At 32.5% G+C, this 22,523-nt stretch overlaps 1 protein-coding gene across 1 annotated transcript in view; it reads left to right on the forward strand.

The window, feature by feature from the left end:
- The window catches only part of LOC148629053 (uncharacterized), a 56,175-nt gene extending 35,614 nt beyond the window's left edge, over positions 1 to 20,561 (forward strand). Inside the window, exons 16-32 of the mRNA XM_088543115.1 lie at positions 975 to 1,188; positions 1,489 to 1,902; positions 2,684 to 2,887; positions 4,044 to 4,122; positions 7,412 to 7,590; positions 7,864 to 8,004; positions 8,631 to 8,744; positions 9,035 to 9,151; positions 9,517 to 9,723; positions 10,635 to 10,953; positions 12,208 to 12,386; positions 14,472 to 14,606; positions 15,230 to 15,346; positions 16,030 to 17,595; positions 17,982 to 18,106; positions 18,634 to 18,673; positions 19,343 to 20,561. Coding sequence (XP_088399241.1) covers positions 975 to 1,188; positions 1,489 to 1,902; positions 2,684 to 2,887; positions 4,044 to 4,122; positions 7,412 to 7,590; positions 7,864 to 8,004; positions 8,631 to 8,744; positions 9,035 to 9,151; positions 9,517 to 9,723; positions 10,635 to 10,953; positions 12,208 to 12,386; positions 14,472 to 14,606; positions 15,230 to 15,346; positions 16,030 to 17,595; positions 17,982 to 18,106; positions 18,634 to 18,673; positions 19,343 to 19,563 — 4,371 coding nt within the window. The 3' untranslated portion in view covers positions 19,564 to 20,561. The remainder of the gene's footprint in view (positions 1 to 974; positions 1,189 to 1,488; positions 1,903 to 2,683; positions 2,888 to 4,043; positions 4,123 to 7,411; positions 7,591 to 7,863; positions 8,005 to 8,630; positions 8,745 to 9,034; positions 9,152 to 9,516; positions 9,724 to 10,634; positions 10,954 to 12,207; positions 12,387 to 14,471; positions 14,607 to 15,229; positions 15,347 to 16,029; positions 17,596 to 17,981; positions 18,107 to 18,633; positions 18,674 to 19,342) is intronic.
- Positions 20,562 to 22,523: the final 1,962 nt, after the last annotated feature.

Here is a 22,523-nt window from a genome sequence, read left to right on the forward strand (position 1 = left end):
TAGTGATTTCCGTATCAGTATTATTGGCACTTACTGAAAGTTTACAAATAATTGGAGCGTTAGTATTCAGCATTTTACATCAATCTCATATAAGCATTATTGTAACTTATGGTATATTTATTAGATATTATACTAAAATATCACTGATTTCGAGAATAATGTCCCTTACTCAAGGTCTACCTCCTTAATTTATTCCTTAATTTTATGGTGTTGTGAGTGTTTTTTAGGCGCATTCTTTGGCTTCGGAACATGAAAATCTACTTCTTCGGTCTTATCTTGGTATTCTGCTTTACTATAATAGTGGATTTCATACACATAAGTCAAGGTTTTTATACTGAATAATATCATCTGCCTACCCTCCAGCGAACTGTCAACAACATAAGTAATACCTAGTAGGAAAAATCACCCATTCTTCTGCAGACTCAAAAGCAATGAGAAAGAATAATATTGAAATCCTATTATATATATTATAATGCACTTTTGTATATTATATGCATTAGCCTTTTGGTATCGTATTTAAGAATTAGTGTAGAACTACCTAATTCATACAGACTATTGAAATGTTCCTTGTTTCCACGTTTATATTTCACCGGCTACAGTCATCCTTTTTCTTGGTTTTTTTTTAGTAATTGATTTTAAGTATTTTTTTGGTAATTTTTGAATAATTTCTTCAGTGCGATCTTGACGAAATGTTGACGCCGCCAAAGTTATCTGATTAAAACAATTGTTTAATCGTTTTCCAATAAATATGCACCAGTAACCACGCTAAACTGTGAACAAAATGAAATTTATGAAGGCTTGAAGAATTTATATAATTCTTGATAAAGAAATTACCAAATGATATCAACATAACAATCTTGTCGTAAAAACAATGACAACTGTTTCTTCCCAAAGTTGTTGTACCATATCGAGCAAGAAAAATAGGAACTACCACTTATAATTACCGCAACTTACATTTGAATTGAATGTTTCAGATTGGAGTTTATGACGTAAACATTGGCCTCTGTGAGGACACATTAACCATCGAAGATTCTTCTGGTGTTTCAACTAAATTTCTGCCAACAGACAATGTTTCCAAGGGTAGAAAACTGATATCTAAGTCCGGAAAAATTGACTTGAAACTGTCGACATGTTTTCACTATGGAAAGACCAAACGAAAGGCATTTGAAATTAATGTTTCAGTTACAGGTATACATAAAAGCCCATCTTTTAAGTGTGAACAAACACTAGATTTTCGTCTTTTTCAATAAATTTTCGGTTTAAATTACTACTTATTTTTATTTAAATATTCAATGATTGGTGTTAAAACCACTTTTGCTGTTGGAGTTACACGAGTAAACTTTTCTACTTGCTATTCTTTGTCGAATTCAGTTTCCTATCATCAGGAATAGACATTGGTTTTCAATGCATTTGTTTTAATTGCCGTGTAATAATATTTGTTTCGTGAAGGGCATTTCCCTGAATTTATGTAAGGAACCTCTTTTATAGATTTGCCTGGATGCGGTACTCTGGATAGTTGCTTTCAGACTTGCACTGAACAATCTGCCTATATTATAACACCAGGATTTCCTGTATCGTATAAAGCTGGAGAAACATGCTTTTGGAGAATAGAAGGTGTTTATGGGCAATTTGTTACCTTAAATATAATAAATATTGATATAGACGGAGGGGACACTTGTGGGCAGTCTTTCTTAGCTGTCTACAATATTGATCGGAATGACAGATCCATTAGTCTTGGCAAGTTCTGCAGAGAAAAACGGACATATCAAACAATAGTTTCGAGTTGGCACAAGCTACATATTGAGTTTCGATCTTCAACAGAAATGCCGACAGCGGGTGGTTTCTATGGAAAGTACAACATTACTTCTTATATTCAGGAGACAATACAAGTCCATAACCTTAGTAAGCTACATTAATTTACAATTGTATTGAATTTACTAGCCCATTCATAGTTTATATTAACTGCCAGTCTACTCAATCAAAGACGCGGTTTTATTATTAAGGAAAAATTATGCTTCGTCAATATGATAAAAGAAAGAAATTGACCCTTTTACATAATTTCCAAAACATAATACTACTTGTGATCTACAATAGTTTGCAACTAATAGTTTTAAAAGAATAAAAATCGAAGATTAAATAAACTGCAATATTTTAAGTTGCCAACTCAATATCCGCAGGTATGGAATTTTCCCCTTGAAATGGCACACTCCCTTGGTACATATGAACGTATGCAATTATTTATCCCAACCAAAATAAGTGTGCAATAATGTCTATTTTACTTTGAATTCAGGTGAAAATAGCACTTGTCTAGTTATAGTATTAATGTTATGAATTTAAGTTTGAAAATCGAGTCATTTTTAGCCGTATTTTCTCTAAAATTTGACTTAAGCACAACATCACGCTGATCATAGCATCAATGAAGTACTTTGGATCACACATGGATGAAATCCATATAGTATTAACGGAGAAAAGTATTACAATCATGTCTAATGTAACAGCAGATTCAGGAAAATTACATTAGAAAACACATCTGTTGTTACTGAGAATGTAGAGGGTTTTTTTATAAGTCACGGCATAGTTCTGTAAAATTTAATCCGAGATTAAATTGAAACACACATGGCAAAAAAATATACTCATAAATTGTTTTAAAATACGTTAAAAGAATTAACTTTTTTCATTTAAGGTTGTCCAGCTGACTGGTACGGTTTTAAAAATAATTGCTACACAGTAAGAAGGAGGGTTAAAGGTCTTTCCTGGATTGAAGCTGAGAAGGAATGCAGAAAATTCAACAGTAGTTTAGTCAGTATAACAGACACCTCTGAAATGAAATTCATTCATAATCTTATAACGGTTCTAGACAGTATTGACGACGAGCGAGCTTATATAGGTATCATATCTCCGTTTTGTTCTTACCGATAAAAATGTACACAAGAAAACTATTTAAGACAGAATTCATGAATTTAAGAATCATTGTAATCTATGTTTGCTGCGTTTTGCAAGTTATCAGACTCATAAGGATACATTGGAAGGATATATCAAACAAAACATGAATTAGCAAAGTCTAGAATAAACAGGAAAAAAATGAAAATAGCTGCTATGTTCCGTGCTTGGTACAGTTATTTTAAAGTGCATAAGTGGGTTAAATCATGACTAGCCATACCGCCCACTGACATAGTGAGCATAAATCATGTCTTATGGCTAGCCATACCGCCCACTGACATAGTGAGCGTAAATCATGTTTTATGGCTAGCCATACCGCCCACTGACATAGTGAGCATAAATCATGTCTTATGGCCAGCCATACCACCCACTGACATAGTGAACATAAATCATGTCTTATGGCTAGCCATACCGCCCACTGACATAGTGAGCATTAATCATGTCTTATGGCTAGCCATACCACCCACTGACATAGTGAGCATAAATCATGTCTTATGGCTAGCCATACCGCCCACTGACAGTGAGCGTAAATCATGTCTTATGGCTAGCCATACCGCCCACTGACATAGTGAGCGTAAATCATGTCTTATGGCTAGCCATACCACCCACTGATATAGTGAGCATAATAGTTCCCGCTGTGAACAGTCTAAATTGGTAAAACAGTAGTCATATCTGTGTTGAAAAAACCGAGTGTAATGACAAACAAATCAAAGTAAATGTATACTGACATTTCTTTAGCCAAAACCAACTGTCTGTAAGTATAAAACCTTGAAATGATGTCATTTGATATGGACATGGTATTTATTGATAATGTCGAGAAAATAATTTGCAGAGAAGACGTCGTTTTGTTGGCTCCAAAGAATCACGATTCTTTCACATATCTTTAGGACGAAACTTCCTAAAAGAAGTTGTCAGTCGGTAAGAGAAAGACAAATATTTAAATATTTTGCTAAGTGCATAACTCACTTTTTATGTAACTATATAAAACAATCAACATCAACATTGTTACTGTTTTAGGAAACCAACTGTAAATTATGATGCGTTCATATCTTGGCAGCCGATTAGTTTTAAAGGTTCCCTTTGCTTTCTTTCACAATATAAAGGTTTACAGAAGAAAACTAATGGATATATCATGGATGACTATATTTGGAGTGACGGAAGTCCAGTCACATTTACAGCATGGTGAGTTTTATTTCGTATATCAGCATGTTTTATATTCACACTGATAATTTCTTCTATGTCATAGTTTCTTGGAAAAGTGCCCCGACCAATTCAACTAAAAGTACCTAATCACACGTTCAGTCTGCAGACCATCTATTCCAGTACAAACATTCTGACTATTTTAAATTAATCAAACCATGTTCCATCACTTTAAACGATATATTTGACTACAACGATGACGAACCACATTGTACCATATCAAAATGTGGTATTAAAAATTGCAAAACATGCAATATTCTTATAACCGACTCTTACTTCTCCAGTTCCCTTACAAACAAAACCTTCCATACAAGAAGTCAAGATGACTTAAGTTGCAAATCAACAAACTTAATATATGGATTAGAATGCAACTTATGTGGTTTAGTATATGTCGGAGAAACGCACGAACGATTAAACAAAAGAATGTGCGGTCGTCGTTCGGGAATTAACACCACCAAATTCCCGACAGTTTATCAACACTTTAATCAACAAAATCATTCAATTCTTTCTATGAAAGTTCGTATTTTAGAAAGAATTTACCACCTACGATCAGTCCCGTTCTAAGTACAAACTATCGTAGGGAACGATAGGAGTATTGGATATGCAGACTAGGTACTGCAATATCTTACGGAAGCAATGACAACATCAAAAATATAGGAAACCTTTCAAGCCATTATAACAATGGCATAAATGTGATGAATTTATCTGACAAAAATCCAAGACGGAAAAGGAGTCCTGGCCATCGCCACCATACGTCAACTAAGCTACATGATGTCTCCATAGGTGGTTTCCTTCCTTTTATTCAAAAACCTCTTGGACTTCATCACATTAGATACATACTTTATTCTATACCTCTCACTCTACTACACTCCCTTTACAAAACAAGTCTTGACACTCCTGTTTCTGACCCCACCTCATCATTATACAGACTTATTGCGATCATTTTGGATATTGGTTTCCACAGACTCTTTAAACAAGTTTGTGTGAAAAGTCAAGATGAAGAAAAATTATCATTTCTTCCACTACCGTTTGTCAACAAAGGTATAGATGCAATTAATTTGGCTAACATCCTCCATCACAAAAACTTACCAACAAAATTCCCCAATAGTTCAAAGACAAATCCATATCAATTATTTCATATTTCCATACTTCACATTACATCCAAAATTTTCAATTATAAAAGGCTATTGCAGAACCTCGAGGACTTCAAGGCTAAACTACCTGACTGTTCTTGCAAAAACTCTCCATTCATATATGGTCCTTCTGGTCACGTCGTTACGGGAGATTTAACCATCATCGAAAACGATCTCTGCGTGAAATCTTTTCCAAAGGTCCCAAGTACCGTGAACTACGCTCCATAAATTTGAATTATAACTTTAAAGTTCTTATGGATGCCGTCGAGGTCCATGTACGAAAATGGATAAAACGAGAACAAGAAAACATTGATTCTCTGTCAGAGTGGTTAAAGGCCGTGAGGTCTTTAATTTTGAAACAAATGAAAGTTTTAAGTAGGTCAATGAGTGCCAAGGCTACATCGGTTTTCAAAGACCCCGATGTAGCAAAAACATTGTCTACTATACATGACAAGTTTGTTGTCGTACCAGCAGAGAAGGCCTAAAACAACATTGTTTTTGTCTGCAAAACAATTTAAATCCAATGTTTATTATCAGAGGTAGACGTAGAAAATAATAGCAGTGATAAGACCTATACTGCTACCACACTCTCTAAAGAGGAGATTGTGGAAAACCATAAATCTGTGCTATCCTCTTTTGGTCTCTCTACCAAGGACGATGATGGTGATTTACCGTCTATGTACTGGATTCATAAACTCAACAAGAATCCATACAAACAACGTTTCATAGCTGGATCTGCAAAATGTACCACCAAACTTCTTTCAAAACTTTTAACTTCTATACTCACAACTGTCAAAGACGGTTTGCAGTCTTACCACAACATTTGTTACTCCCGTAGTGGTATTAATTCAATGTGGATCCTGAAAAAGTCGAAAGATTTTTTGGAGAAAATCAGTTCATTACTATTATCTGAATATAATATCATTAAAACCTATGATTTTTCAACACTGTATACTTCTATTCCCCATACTCAGTTAAAATCCCGACTTAAAAACAATATACATCGTTGTTTTCCCAAAAATAGATGGTACACCTAGATACAAATATATAGTTCTTGGTAGAAATTCCTCATACTTTGTAAGAAATAATTCCAAATCATCTTTCAAATATACAGAGGAAGATGTTTACAAAATGCTGGAATTTTTAATCGACGACATATTTGTCCGGTGTAGTGAACGTGTTCTTCAACAAACGGTCGGCATTCCAATAGGAATAAATTGTGCTGACCTATTCCTTCACTCTTATGGGGTTGACTTTATAGCTGATCTGATCCGAAAGAAAGAATGTTGTTTGGCTATATCCTATAATCTCAGTTTCCGCTATATAGATGACGCATTATCTTCAAACAATCCAAATTTCGGGTATTTGATACATCGCATCTACACCGAAGAACTTGAGATAAAGGATACTACAGTCACTGTGAAGTCAGCCTCATATCTTAACCGACACTTAAAAATCAATGGTAAAGGAAAACTATTGACCAAACTTCAAGACAAACGTGATGACTTCTCATTCAAAATTGTCAACTTTCCTTTCATCTATGGCAACATCCCTACATCACTTGCGTATGGAGTGTTCATATCATAACTCATACATTATGCCAGAGCTTGCCGAAACTACGCAGACTTTTTGTATCGCGCTAGTACTCTAAGAAATAGGCTTCTTGAACAGGGATATGTTGCTACAAGATTGAAGTCATCACTACAGAAGTTTTATGGTCGTCATCATGATTATGGTGTATCCATCTGCACCAAGAAAACTGATTTATTCAACGGATCATAGTTTTCCTTTCCTCGTTTGTCTACCCCGGACTTGACTGTTTATGAGCAACTCGGCGGGTGTTTCTAGAAAAGCAGAAGACGCTTACCCTACCGGTGCACCTGGTCCATGCTTCCACTTTTTGGTGGAGTCCGAGTTGCTCATTTGCTTTTGTTACTTTGTATGTTTGGTTTTATTTGCTCTTTATGTTCTTTGTTGTGTATGTCTGTTTTCCTTGTCTGGTCTTTGTCCCGGGGTTACATATTGTTGATTACCGCTATAACCTTGGTTCTCTTGATTACTCTTTCTTATGTTTATATAAATGTATATATATGTTTATAAAAGGAAACTTTTATAACTTGTATAAACCTATTTCATAGGCATCATGAAGAAATTGATGGAACTGGCCAACCAGATGGTTTACAGAATGAAAAGTGTTCAATCATTAAACTGTACAGTATACATGATTTGAATAACTGGCATGATGTTGCTTGTGCTTACGACAAGATACCAAACTTTATTTGTGAATCCCTTGAATCTAAAGATGCACAGTTAAGTGGTAGGCTCAATTGTGTCATTGTTTTATTGTTTTAATCTGATTATGTATTTTAACGATTAAGAGGCATTCATAAAAGACTCATTTCAACGGTTCAAATCTTTATTTTATTACTGTTTATCACTGAATAATGACAAACACGTGTATAAACTTAATGCAATTATTTATTTCACTGTGAACCATATGTTTTGTTCACAGTTGAATATGTATGACATTTCTTCTGAATTGTAAATTTCAATTGTATTTTGATATAACTCATCGGTCGTTTCTTTTTAGATAACAGAGCTTCAATTTCCGTCTTAAATGTGACAGACGTCAAAGAAGCATATCAATGTGTTTCTGGCGAATATATTCTCCGTGCGTTTATCTGTGATGATGTCATCGACTGTTTATCCAAAGACGATGAATATAATTGCTGTAAGAAAGATCTTAATTCGATATTTCTGAAGGGAGAAAAATGTCATTATTTCTGTCTTTTTATTATTTTTTTTCAATCTTAAATATATAGATTTATGCAGTTTGGAGTAAGACCATGATTAATTGATGAGTATATGCTGTGTAAGCCTTAATTGATTATATGCATCAAATATAGCCTAACAAATTTAAGCCAATTTTTGATATACATGTAACAAGCCCATTCAGGTAATGAATATGGAAAAAATTAAAACAATCGACCAGTCTAATTAAATTTAAAAAAATTCAACTGTTCCATTTAGTCACTGCATATAGTCTCTTAACAACACTTTATGTTCAGGTAACCTTTTCAGAATCCTCTGGGTTATTTCTTTGAATAATTCTTTTAAAATCATGACAGCTGAAATCTGATTGGGAGATAGAAAAGGTCATCAGAACAGAAAGTACCATGACGTGCTGTTAGATCCTATATGAATGAATGGAACAATTGCTAGGTCTAGTTTTAATTAGATTGAACAATCGACAATAAACAAAAATAAGGTTTCGTGTACACTAAATTGTCATGAGTTAGAAAAGTACATAAAACGCTATCAATTATGATTAAATACAGATTTGTTTTATTTTGGCAGCCAAGACATGCTCCGAAGACCAGTATACATGCGAAGACGGTAGTTGTATATCCATCGGCTTACATTGTGATTTTATAGACCATTGCCCGGATGGGTCTGATGAACAGTTATGTGGTAAACATCATACTGTGGTTTTCAATATGTTTTTTTTATTATACCTTAGCTGTATATATCAGGATAAAACCATCCTGAATTCTAAATGAATATGTCTCAATTCTATAGACATTTTTTTATATTTTTAATGTGAAAACAAGGGCATTTTTATGTTCGCTTTTGAACAACAAAAATTTCGGAAACTATATTTTGTAAACGATTATCTCAAATTGTTGCTCTTGTTTAAGTTTGAATCTCAATTGGAATTATGATTGTGTGTTTGTTAGATATTTCAACATTCAAATTTTCAGAACGAAATAAATGTGCAAGTAATGAATGGCAGTGTGCCAACAAACAATGCATACCAATTGCAAAACGATGTGACTTTGTACCATCATGTTTTGACAAATCAGACGAAATTGACTGTGGTACGTATATTTTTTTAAATATATATATTTAAAAATATATTTTTTTTATTTTACTTCAAACAACGTCAGAAAAATTAGAATACCAATGTGTTACGCAAGAGGGAAGCCATTGACAAAATATAATAGACTGCACTTTAATGAAAGCACACAAAAATAGTCAATACACCTTAATAGAACTTATAACCACATACAGTAAAATACTAGAATGTGAGGTCAATATCTACTTTAAACTGCTTTGTGGGTCTACTATAAATAATCTATATAATTGACATATATAGTAGATTTTGCAATAATGTATATCTATTTTTTTTTAAATTGTCCACATTTTTGTTGTTGTTACAATAAACTTTCATGTATCATTTTAGTTTTATGTGGTCCTGATAGTTTTCAGTGTTATGACGCTACCTGCATCCCATATTCTAGAGTATGTGATGGGTTTGTCGACTGTAATGGCCTTTTCCATGAAGACGAGGGTGATAATTGTCAGTACAAAATCCAATCTTCATGTGCTGACAGGTGGAGAATTGGTCTTCAAAAGAGTGGAGAATACCTTATAGGGCCTACTCTCAATGGTTAATAATCTGAATTGGTTTTATGAAATAGTTTTACAAGATATACTATACACTATATATATATAATACCATATTTTTCATCCTGTAATGTAAAATAGTGTCATTTGAAAGTGTCGTTCTCCGAAAATGAATATATATATATATATATTTTCCAGAACACAAATTTTGGGAAACAACGCTTGTGTTTTTTTCTTTCTCTTTTTTATTGTTTGTTTGTTTGTTTGTTCGAGTGTTTGTTTGTTTTTTGTTTGTTGTGGTTGTTTTTTGAATTGTTAGTTTGTTTAATTTTTGTTTTGCTTTTTTAGAAGAGAGTGGTTGTTATCCGTTTACGTGATTCAATAAGATATTTATAATAATCATCAGATACATAAATTATTTATTTTTTGCACAGAAATCTCCAGGTCGAGTTTAGAGTTGATCAACTCAATGGTTAATAACCTTAATCGGTTTTATGAAATAAATACAAATATACCACTATATACTATAGATATACTACCATATTTTTCATCCTGTAATGTCAAACAGTGTCATTTGAAAGTGTCGTTCTCCGAAAATGAATATATATATATTTTGTCTAGAACCCAAATTTTTGGAAGTATCGCTTATGCTTCTTTCTTTTTTTTTCCCTTTTTTTTCAATTTTCGTTTTTTTTTTTTTTGTTTTTTTTTTTAAATTTTTTTGTTTGTTTGTTCGAGTGTTTTTTGTTTGTTTGTTTGCTTGTTTTTGTTTGTTTTGTTTTTGTTTTGGGGGTTTTTATCATTTTTTTTTTGGTTGTTTTTATTGTTAGTTTGTTTTATTATTGTTTTGTTTTGTTTTGTTTTTTATAAGAGAGCGGTTATTATCCGTTTGCGTGATTCAATAAGATACTTATAATAATCATCAGATACATAAATCATGTATTTTTTGCACAGAAAGCTCCAGAGTCGAGTGTAGTTTTGAACAAATAAATGATTCTGTCCATGTGTCAACTGTAATTCACCACAACGCTGAACATCTGTTGATTGGATCAGATAACATTATAGACGTTTACCCAAAGTATGACGCCAACGACAATCAAATCAATAAGCTGAAAGATAGTAATAACTGCAAGCAGTCGATAGAACTTTACTGTTATTTTACAGAAAGGGAGGTAATAAGGGAGTCAGACTCTGGAAAAAGAGTTAGTAGTAAAACTTCAAGAAAGAATTGCCGTTGCCCATTTGTTGGCAATTGCGATGGCAATGTAACAAGGTAATTTATTAATTTCTGCTATCATATGAATTTTATCTACAACTTAACATTATGTTTTTTTTTTCTTTTAATTCATTGAAATTCTGTCTTTTATCATCTCTTATCTTATTTGGGACCTTAATGTGAAAACTTAGTACCATACACATTTGTGGCATTTTCACAGAAATTTAAGTTTACTATAATGCATGAAAATAGTTTTAATGAAAACTAAATTTAGAAATGGCTTATATAAGTTCCTTACAATTATATTTTATGGCCATCGAAATTATATTGGCGAATGTTGTCCCGAGCAGTTATTGAATTATTTAAGATCGCGAGTGCAATATCATATTCTGCAAAAAATTTTATTCACCAATATTAATAAAAATACCTTTTTTTATTTTTTAGTAATGAATATCTCTTTCGTATCTTTATCTGCTTCTAAAGATACAATGATATCGTAAACCAACTTGTTTAATATTAAACTAATCCTAATATTAAAACCTTATATTCGAACTTACTCAGCTTATATCTGATTTTCTTGCCCACTCAGTCATTAATTCTATGCCTACTTTCAAATAACATTAATCTAATCTATTGGCATTTTCAGAAAATTATCAATTAAATGATTTTTTTTAATTATTTTTGATTATCGGCGTCTACCATTCCGTGTTTTGACTTGACAATTATTTTAATCATCGGAAAATGGTAATATAGATTCCATGCAAATACAGGGATACATTGCACTATGGTTTTTGTGGTTTTTTCTATTGAAATAAACAGGAAATATCTATTATTTTATCAAATACTTATTTCCATATGATAATAGAACTTTCTGTAATACTCCGAATTATATCAGATTGTTCATATATATCAAGATTTGCAGTATTTTAAAACACCTAAAACACTTAGGCTTCATTCCTCGTATTGCACATGGTAGAACCTCTCGGTGATATTTAGCTTCCTATTTCAGAAGCTTTGGTTTTGAGTAGTTCTTGTAAACAGTTGGATTTAGATCTTCCTATATATTTGATTCTAATTTTCCTCCTTGAAATACGTGTACAGCATATCGAAATTTACAATATATATGATTGACATTTTTTGTATACATAAGTACATGTACTTTGTATAAAGATTTCAACACAATTCAATCATTATTCATTATAGACATCTACAACTCCCTAGAACACTTGCAAATTAAGTAGTTTTTATCCGTCGCGCTTCCAATGTTGTAAATGTTGATAATGTTAACAAATTACAATTTACTATTGTAAGGTGTAACTGTGCAAACGAGGCATATGATTGGTATACAGCCAACTATAATGAAATCAGATCTGATATTGGAGATTTAACAACCGAATCCGAGATCCCCGTTAAACGACTTTATGCAGTAGAGGATTCTTCTGTCAAGAAATTTGTAAAACTTCGTCTTGGACCACTCGTTTGTACAGAAGGCAAGTTGATGTAACTTTATCGATTCATTTGTGCTTCTTCTTCGGCGCATTTGTTCTGGTTTTTTTTTTTTTTTTTTTTTTTTTTTTTTTTTTTTTTGCATTTTTCAATACATCAGAGTCTGGATTTTTTTTCTTCGTCGGCTTAAATATACGTTGTGCACGATGTTCAATGTAACGTCAAAAAATAGATCTTTGATGATGTAACGTTTGTTTGATTAACTGTATCAAGTCTTGTTGAATTTTGAATTCAAATTATTGGCGTAATTTGAAAAATACATAAGATTTAATATTATATCTTCAGGGTAAATTGCTTAACCAAATACTTCGACGTTCTCAAACGTGTAAACAATTCCATAAAAAAAAGTTCTAATAAAAAGATTGATTAATTTTTTGTTGGGTTTTAACGCCCGGGGAGCAACATTTCAGCTATATCCAGATGATGAACATGAATTGGATGATAAAATGAACGTTAAATGATGATAAAATGAAAACTTTATGGGACACAAGGATAATGGTGTCGCCAAAGTTTGATTGCTTGAAAGTCTGGAAATAGGGAGAGGTGGGTAGGTTCCGGCAATTTAGCCTCCTGTGGCGGAGCACAAAGGTTTCTACTTCGATAGAATACCACGGCATAGTTCTTTAACGTGCAAGAAACGTGGAATCTTTCCCAACACGTTGCACCACTATGGTTTCCGGTCAGTTTTTCCGTATTATGGCCTGACCTCCCCTGGATGTAGCATGCTTTTATTTTTGCGGTTTTTTAACCTGGTGAATTTAGCGAAAATTAGAACCTTACGAAAATTCATCGCCGTTCTGTATATACGTGATTTTTTTCTGTAAAGTTCGATAATTTCGATTTCAAGAAATGCTTTTTAATGCACACTTCAAATAAATTAGAAATGCATAACTATTAAAGATATACCAAGCATGGAAGACATGTCGACGACGTTTGAATTTTTTAAGTAATAGAACTGGACATTTTCTTTAAAATTCCTAAATCTTTAATTAAGTAGTTTAGAATTCCCCGATTTTTCTTTTTCGCGGTTCTATATTCAATTGGCTTTATCGTTTTCTCTCTTTTTGTGTATAAATATTCTATTTCATGGGTAGTTTACTGTAAGTCTATAGCTCAATTTTTCGATGAATTACAGCGTCTACATCCCGTGAAGGTGTCTTACAAATTATAATCAATGATATATGAGTATTTGGTGAAAGTATTTTGTGCTATTTCTCTTGTAATCATTCTATGTGCAATACTTAGCTTTTGCATCTACGGTCATTTTGAACGATTTTGCGGAAAGTTTCGTGTAAAGTATCATACTGAGACGTTTTAGGTATAAGAATGTGATCTCAGCAAAACATCGAATAATTTGATATATGACATATCCTATTTGGTTTACTCTTCACGACTCGGGTACATATTTAAAATGAAAATATGGAATGTTCCAAATAAAGTTCAAACATCGTGCGCTTAGTCATATTAGTTTACAATTTGTTTTTGTTTTTGTATTTCAATTTGTTTATTTCATTTGTTTTTATTTGCAATTTTAAAATCTAACAGATATAAAATTGCATCTATGAATTGTTATTCCAGCTAACTTGCTAACTAGCTAAGCTATTTTAGTTGGGATGGTATTGCAAAATTTAGCATAACCTTAAATTTGGACCAATTGTATTTGTCTTTTAATTCAAATTAACACATTTTTCAAAATATAAAACCAGATTTAAGTTAATATAATAAAACTCAATTATGATACGTACGTTATTTTTAGTTATTTTGAAATGTTTTGAGAAATATAGCAATTGTGAAACGGCTTATTATCTTTACACTGAAATTTACAGTCATTACATGCGATCTAAGGTCTAAAAACGTATACGAGTTCCTGTATTGTTTATAAGCCATGTTTTGCCTGGTACTAAACCATAACAGCAAGTTACATATTAAATGTACGTTTATCTATACTTCTAGTCTAATCCTTCAAAGTTATGCTTTTTTTATAAGATGATAATATTATAAGATACTGCGCTTTAAAAAAAAATGGTAACTATCTTCCTTGACATCACTTACAATCGTCCTTGTTGCAGATATTACCGCGTCATTCAGTATACTTCGATGCCGGGGTGGACAGACATTTCCATCAACTATAAGATGTGTTCTAGAATTTGATAACAAGAATGAAATAATTGGATGCAGAGACTTGTCACATCTTTCTCACTGTGGTAAATGTACACATTTTCCTATGGACACTTGTCCAACACAATGAAATAAATGGCATACCCTGTAGTGATTCCTAATAATGTTTTTTTTTTATTAAGTCACTACAGTCTTTTCATTTTGCCGCTGTTTTTATTTTCCTCTTGATAACAGGAGACTTATACCAAATGTTGTAGTTAGGTGGGGGCTTTATTAATAATTTATCAACTTCACAGGACTTAGGTTAAGAGGCTAACTCTGTTTTATTTTATTTTTTCTTAATCATTTTTAATTGAACAGGACAATTGTGTTAGACATCAAATACTTAAATTATCTACTTTGGATTGGCGTTAAATGTCACCGTTCTTCAAAAAAAAATTGCAACTTAATACATTTGGACATTGTCTAAAAAGCAGAGGACGCTAACCCTACCGGTGAACCTGGTCCATGCTCCCAGTTTTTAGTGGAGTCCCAGTTGCTCATTTGCTTTTGTTACTTTGTATGTATGATTTTAGTTACTTTGTGTTCTTTTTTGTGTATATCTGTTTTCCATATCTGGTCTTTGTCCCTGGATTACATTCTTTTGATTACCGCTATAACCTTGGTTCCCTCGATCATTCTCTCATTTGAATCAGTGTTGGTTTTTTAGAGACATTTATATGTCCCACTGGATATTATAAGTGCCAAAACAGTTACTGTGTGCCACCAAACTTACTTTGTAATGGAGTGCATGACTGTCCCAAGCGAGATGATGAAAACAGCTGCGGTAAGTTTTTGATCCACATTTGAATACAGCATGATTAAAATTGAGAATAATATTTTAATTTATAGTTAAAATTATCACCAACTAATTATGAACATAATTTGAAATTTTTAATGCAGCATCATCATGATGCTTTGTTTTTCGTGTAAGTCTGCTAGACAGAACGATCGACTTTGTTGGTTACTTTGTATTTCAATTTTTTGTTCGCACCTGTGTGAATGCGTTTTGGGAAAGTCACTGGTTACGTTCATGATTTCTTAGCAAACCTTTACGGGGTGATTTAGAATAAGAATTTAGAAATTTAAATTTCAATTGATCATAAGTGTGCGCGCTTTAAAATAATGCTTTATTCTCAATCCTATTGTATTTAGACCTTGGCTAAGTGCTCGTTTCAATTCCTATTAGTTATCGAGGGATAGCTATGACATCTGTGTCCTATAATCGCGTTTCTTCATATTTGTTTAAACGATCGTTTACTTAGAAGAACGTTTTCTTTTAAAACTTTTAAAGCATCCTTTAAAGCATTTTTGGTTAAATAAAAATTCAACGAAATATATAGATACTAGGTTATACATGTGTTTGTACATTGTACTTTATCATTATGTATTTGCTTACTGAGATAAAACATTTGGGATTCTGTTTCTTCTGATTCTTATCTAATTAAAATATAAAAATCGTTGTTGTAGATACACCCATATGTGATGGACTATTTAGATGTCAAAAGAGCAGTAAATGTATCAACTTACACAAAAGATGTGATGGTAATCATGATTGTCCTCAACATGACGATGAACTAATGTGTGATACATCTTGTCCTTCATACTGTCAATGTAACGGATATTCAAGTAAATGTAACGTCAAACAATCACTGAATGAAACCTTGTCATTTCCAGTTTCCACAAGAAAAATTGACCTCCATGCGTCAGATTTATCCTCATATGAAATAGACCTGTCTAGAAACATCCTTTTAGCAGAAATGAACTTATCAAACACTGGGATTCATGACCTGAACCAAATTATCTTTGGTAATCTTCAGCACAACTTATATCTCTTAGATCTCACTTATAACTTACTTTCAGTTATTCCAAAGAATGCGTTTCAAAGATTGTCACATTTGAAGATACTTTTACTTTACGGAAACAAGATGTTGAACCAAATTCAGTCTTATTCTTTTAGTGGTTTAAACAGCTTACCAGCTTTGGAAATAAGCCAGACAAATCTACAGATACTCCGTAAATTGTCATTTAATGGCATGATGCGTTTAGAAAGTTTAAATCTTTCTTCAAATAAAATAAATACAGTAGAAGACAGATCATTCGAAGGTTTAGACCATCTAAAGTCGCTGGATATTCGTAAAAACCGAATAAGTGTATTTACAAAAAATATATTTAATGGATTAGATAACCTGGAGAAGATCTACTCTGATGCGTACGTGTTTTGTTGTTTAAGACCTAGCTCAGTAACAGAAGATAACTGCCTGCCACAAAAGGACGAATTTTCCTCCTGTGCCGACATGATGCGCAATGATTTTCTACGTGTATGTTTGTGGGTTATTGGCTTGAGTGCTCTTACAGGAAATGCTATTGTCATCGTGTACCGGATAATTTTTGACAGAAAGTCTTTGTCAAAAGGTCACGGTATTTTCATTACCAGTTTAGGTATAGCAGATTTTACCATGGGTATTTATATGTTAACGATAGCCTCGGCTGATGTAATTTTCCGGGGAAATTACGTTTGGAATGACCTGTCATGGCGATATGGTTCAACATGCAAGTTTGCCGGAATACTTTCTACTTTTGCCAGTGAATGTTCAGTCATGTTTTTATTTTTTATAACTATTGACCGATTCATTGCAATTAAATATCCATTTGGGCGTATAAAATTTGATAAGAAAAGGGCATTGATTACTTCTTCCTGTATTTATTTATCTTGCCTTGTCATTGCAATTGTTCCAACAATACCAAACAACTACTTCGACGGTGATTTTTATTCTCGATCTGCTGTCTGTTTAGCACTACCATTAACCAGAGACAAACCAAACGGTTGGCAATATTCTTTCGGAATTTTTATCATACTTAATTTTGTAATATTTTTGACGATTGCCATATTCCAGCTAGTGATTTATCGTGAGGTAAAGGCAACGATGCATGGAGTGAGATCTACAAAAAAGAAACAAGACCTTACAATAGCCAGGAGTTTATTTCTGGTAGTTTTCAGTGACTTCTTATGTTGGTTTCCAGTTGGAGTAATGGGTGAGCTTCTGATTCTTGTTCTAAGAGTTTTCTTAAATCCTTTCATAAGTCAAAGTCTAACCAATTAACATACAGAAATTTAAAGGATTTTTTTTTCACCTTCATTATATCCCCGGAAGAAATATATAATTGAATGCATATATCTACTATATATTGTTTAGTCTTCTTGTTTTTTTTTTCTTGAAAGAGCTCTTGTGAAAAAAATTTTATTTCAAAACAACCTATTTGCGAATTTATATTATTATAATCGTAATATTGAATTTCTGTTTAAAACGGAGATTTGCTGTTCCATCTTAAGAAAATCAATAAAAGCATTCTAGTGTTTCGCGATTAGAAACAAAAGATAAACAATCATATTTTTTACATTAAATGTTTTATTTTTATAGGTCTGATGGCTCTGAATGGGCACTCCATCCCAGGAGAGGTGTATGCCTTAACTGCAGTGTTTATTCTCCCCATTAATTCAGCACTGAATCCATTTCTGTACACCTTTTCAGCGATTGTTCGAACCGTATGTTATATATGGATTACTTTCTATTTACTTGGTTTTTTTCCGCAAAACCATTGTTATGGGACTGTTTTTTTACTTTTGTGTGTGTGATTGTTACTTACAATTTTGTGTGTAAAGGCTGTCACCTTTCAATGTTTCTTCTCTTTATATTTTGATGTCGCTGGGATTTAGCTATGTCTTACTAAAGTTGAAATTACTCGTGCAGATCATATGGATTCATTTTAGCGCTCGACTGATACCATGTTACGTGATATTATTCGTGTCCCCTCTTTCTAATATTTATATATAGTTCCTTAAACTGTTTGAAAGTATAATATATACCATATTAAAAATTTTCTTCTCCGTATTAAGTCAACATATATTCGTGTTATTTGTGTTATATATGATTAAATTAACAAAAGTTCGCATTAGAATATATGCAGATAAGATCCCTTTGCCTGTACTTCCTACATGTCGTGACATTTGTAACAAAAACAAGTATGAACTCGAAACAAATATTTCCGTAATTGATTTGTTTTTCTCTACAGAGAAAAGAAAGTATACGGAGAAGATCTTTTAATTCGAATGGTAAGTTTAATTTTTATAACTTAGAGTTATTTTTTTTAATTAAAGGCTGTAGTTTTGCAGTCAATTTCTTTTAGTGGCTTATCAATATTATTCCACATTATTATATTCTGTCCTCGCTCATGTCTTTTACTACTCGCCACTTTCTAATGTGTTATGACTTGTTATAATTGTTTTGTATATATTACTTTTTGAAATGAGTATGTTGGTACAATAAAACCGACTTTTCCATCTGATTGAAAAATTGCAAATTGAATGATTTTTTATGGTATTACCATTTACCCCATTGTCCCACATAGCTTTTGGCTTTCGGATTTAGGCCTTATGTAAAAAATAGTTGATTAATTATTTAATAAAAGATATACGATTCATTATTTCAATTTCCTTAATTTCCGTCGAAAAAAATATGTTATGGGATAATGTTTTGGAAGCAGCATTGAAGACACAAATATAATGAGACAAAATAAAGCAAAAAACAAACCAGACAAAGCAGAAAAAAGAAAACATAAGGCAAAAAGGTTAAGTACAAGGTACATCAAGAATCCTTGAAAACCATGGGTAATGTACAAAATCAAGAAGGTGCAATACACCAAACATTTTGGGAAAGGTGATAAACATAACTTGAACATTTGAATTTCATCTTTTATCCAGTTCTTTTGGTTTTATTTGCAGAACTGAAAGCGAAGACCTCAGATAGAACAACTAGTATTTCATTCGTCAGCAACTTTTCAGACATTAAAACGGGTGACAGACTGAATGAAATAATTGATAAAATGCTACTTGAAAATAATTTACAAACAACAGATTTAGATTTAGTCATGGCACGATTAACGATGGCCAGGGCAGAACTACAGAACAATTCAAACGAACTGAATATGTCTGAAATGCGTTAGAAAATTGACTCGGTGGAAGACACATGTCCACATGTTCTAGATTATTTTTAGCTGGTGTATCATTTTAAAAATCTATTTACAAAAAAGGAAGTGTTCTTATATGTGTTTTTGTTGATTAACTATTGGGTTTAACATGTATTTGTTTTTGTCGTTATTGTAAACTTGTTCTGTCTTTCTATATTATCTTTGCTTATATAATAGTCCATCTCTTACCAAATGTGTTTTATAAAATAATTTTAAAAAATACTTCTAGCTAGGTTAGTATAATCTTCAGTCGATATTTCCCTATGTTTTCTTCAAATTACTTTGTATACTGATCATCAAACTAATGACAATTCTCGTAAGCTACTGCTTTTAAATTCCTAAGTAAAGTTACTTTTGAATAATGGTATCAGTAAATTCCCACAGTTTTTTTACATACGTTGTCTTATACAAAATGAAACTCTGATTTTAGAATTGGTGTATAATCTTTTTTCTGTGATTTGATAGGAGCCTTCATGAGTCTACATGTTAAACAACGTAGTGATAAAATTTTTGCTTACTCCCCGCAAGCAGTATCATATTTTTTTTACAAAAAAACAATACAATAAGTAACCGAACTGAAAATTTCTAAGCAATATTAAAAAAAAATAATCAAAAAGAAAAGTCGGTAAAATAAATTGCATCACCAAGGTAAAAACCTGAAAGTTGGACACCATCGCAATGGATGGTCCTGACTTGGTACTGGCATTTCAGCTCATTTGTTTTCGGTATATCACAATATCAACAGGCAGCATTTGGGTTGTCAAAACAATACAGAAGGTATTAATGATAAATAAGTGATAATAACCATATTAAAACGGTTAATCAAAATACGAAATAAAAATATTTAGAATACAAATAACACAGTGAAAACGCCTAGTGCTAACGCAGCAAAAGAGAGCAGATGCTTTATAATTTTAAAGTCCAAGTCGTCTCGACATGCAATTTTTTTGCAAGTAACTCAAAAACCGAATCCGAAGATGGACCTTCTCCGAAATTTTAAAAATTATTTGTTGCTTGTTGTAGGAGTTATGGCTCCTGAAACATATTTCAGATATATGATCGTTTAAAATTTTTCATCAGTCAATAAACATGGCTGTCGTTACTAAAAAAAAAAGATCATAGGGGTCGAAATACTTTTTTTTGGCTTTTTTCCTCAACCATATGAGAATAATGAAAATGAAAGCTACTCATAATATTAACATGATATTCTGAGTTGACTGGCAGTATTGACATTATTTTTAGGCGGCCACTTAACAAAATGGCTGCCATTTTGCGACCATTTTCACCAGTTACTTAGAATTCAATGATTTTTGGTTTCTCTAGGAAACGAGATGTGTTAAGTTGAATGGTGGTGACGAAAAATTGTTCTAGGCGGCCATTTTTCCGCTATTTTTATACTTGCTTCGATTTCAGCGAGAATTGGTTTATATAGTAAGCATTGTTTCCTGATATGAATGGTGATGATGAAAATGTTGGATAGCCATGGTTTAACTTTATTTCATATTTTTTTCCAGCAAATGTATACCGGGCTAATACCCCCTCAGATCCCGTGAATAACAGAGCATAGGGGACCCCCTGCCCAAATTATTTCCAGAGGTTTCAAAACCACTTTGAATGCATTTCCAACATTTAACAGTTCTTCGGGTACTCTATTGAACTTACAACATTTATCAATATATGCTCTTTTTCATGGTAACAAAGCATGATACCTTTACTTACTTATTTAATAATGCATGGTGTACCAGGTGGGCGATTCAGGCTCTTCGAGAGCTTCTGGTTACGTTTCATGTTCTGGTGGATAAATAAACGGAAACATCTCTACAAGGGGCCGTGAAAAAAAGTATCTTAACTATATATTCTGACAGGACCAAAGTTGTGTAATTTTGAATCAATTACTGTTATACACTACAAGATTGAAGTCATCACTACAGAAGCTTTATGGTCGTCATCATGAACTCGTGGATCGTTATGGTGTATCCATCTGCACCATGAAAACTGATTTATTCAACGGGTCATAGTTTTCCTTTCCTCGTTTGTCTACCCCGGACTTGACTTTTTATGAGCAACTCGGCGGGTGTTTCTAGAAAAGCAGAAGACGCTTACCCTACCGGTGCACCTGGTCCATGCTTCCAGTTTCTAGTGGAGTCCGAGTTGCTCATTTGCTTTTGTTACTTTGTATGTGTGCTTTTGGTTGCTTTATGTTCTTTGTTGTGTATGTCTGTTTTCCATGTCTGGTCTTTGTCCCTGGATTACATTCTTTTGATTACCGCTGTAACCTTGGTTCCCTTGATTACTCTTTCAAGACGTTTTAGGATGTTCGTAATTTCTCGTCTCAACCATTTAACCACTAGATTTTTATTGAATTTCGCCATGGTATGACTTTCCTACTAGGATGAAATTGTTGTCGGATATCAGCAAAAAGAAAGATAATCAAAACCTATAGTAATTATTTTAAATTTCCCAATTACATAAGCGAAACACCTCATAAAATGCTCAATGGATTTTGATGAAACCCGATGAGGTTATGCATCATAGTTTTATGTTGATAAAGGCAAATAATGCATTAATACCGCAAGATGAGATATTTTGAACTAATAGCTCATAAAATGCAAAATGTATTAATTTCCCGAGTTACTTATTTTCGCGAATTCTCTCATGTGAACATATCAATTTTCCGTTTTGTTTTGTTTTGTTTTTTTATTTATTTTTTTTTTTTTTTATTTTATTTTTTTTTTTTTTTTTGGAAAATTGGTTATCATTTCATAGTATTAAAATTTAATTTCGCGGGTACCGTCGTTTGCCCTTATTAGTTCATGTCGAAAATAGCAAAAATGAATAAGTAATAAGTAACTGTACCCAAATTATGTCTATGCTCTGTTCTGTTGAGTCTAGTTTCCTCATTTACATTTGTCTCTTTGTACATGTTTTTGGTTATT

Source organism: Perna viridis, chromosome 1 (genome assembly GCF_037379345.1).
Source record: "Perna viridis isolate PV_CMFRI_1.1 ecotype Kerala chromosome 1, ASM3737934v1, whole genome shotgun sequence".
Classification (NCBI taxonomy): Eukaryota; Metazoa; Mollusca; class Bivalvia; order Mytilida; family Mytilidae; genus Perna; species Perna viridis.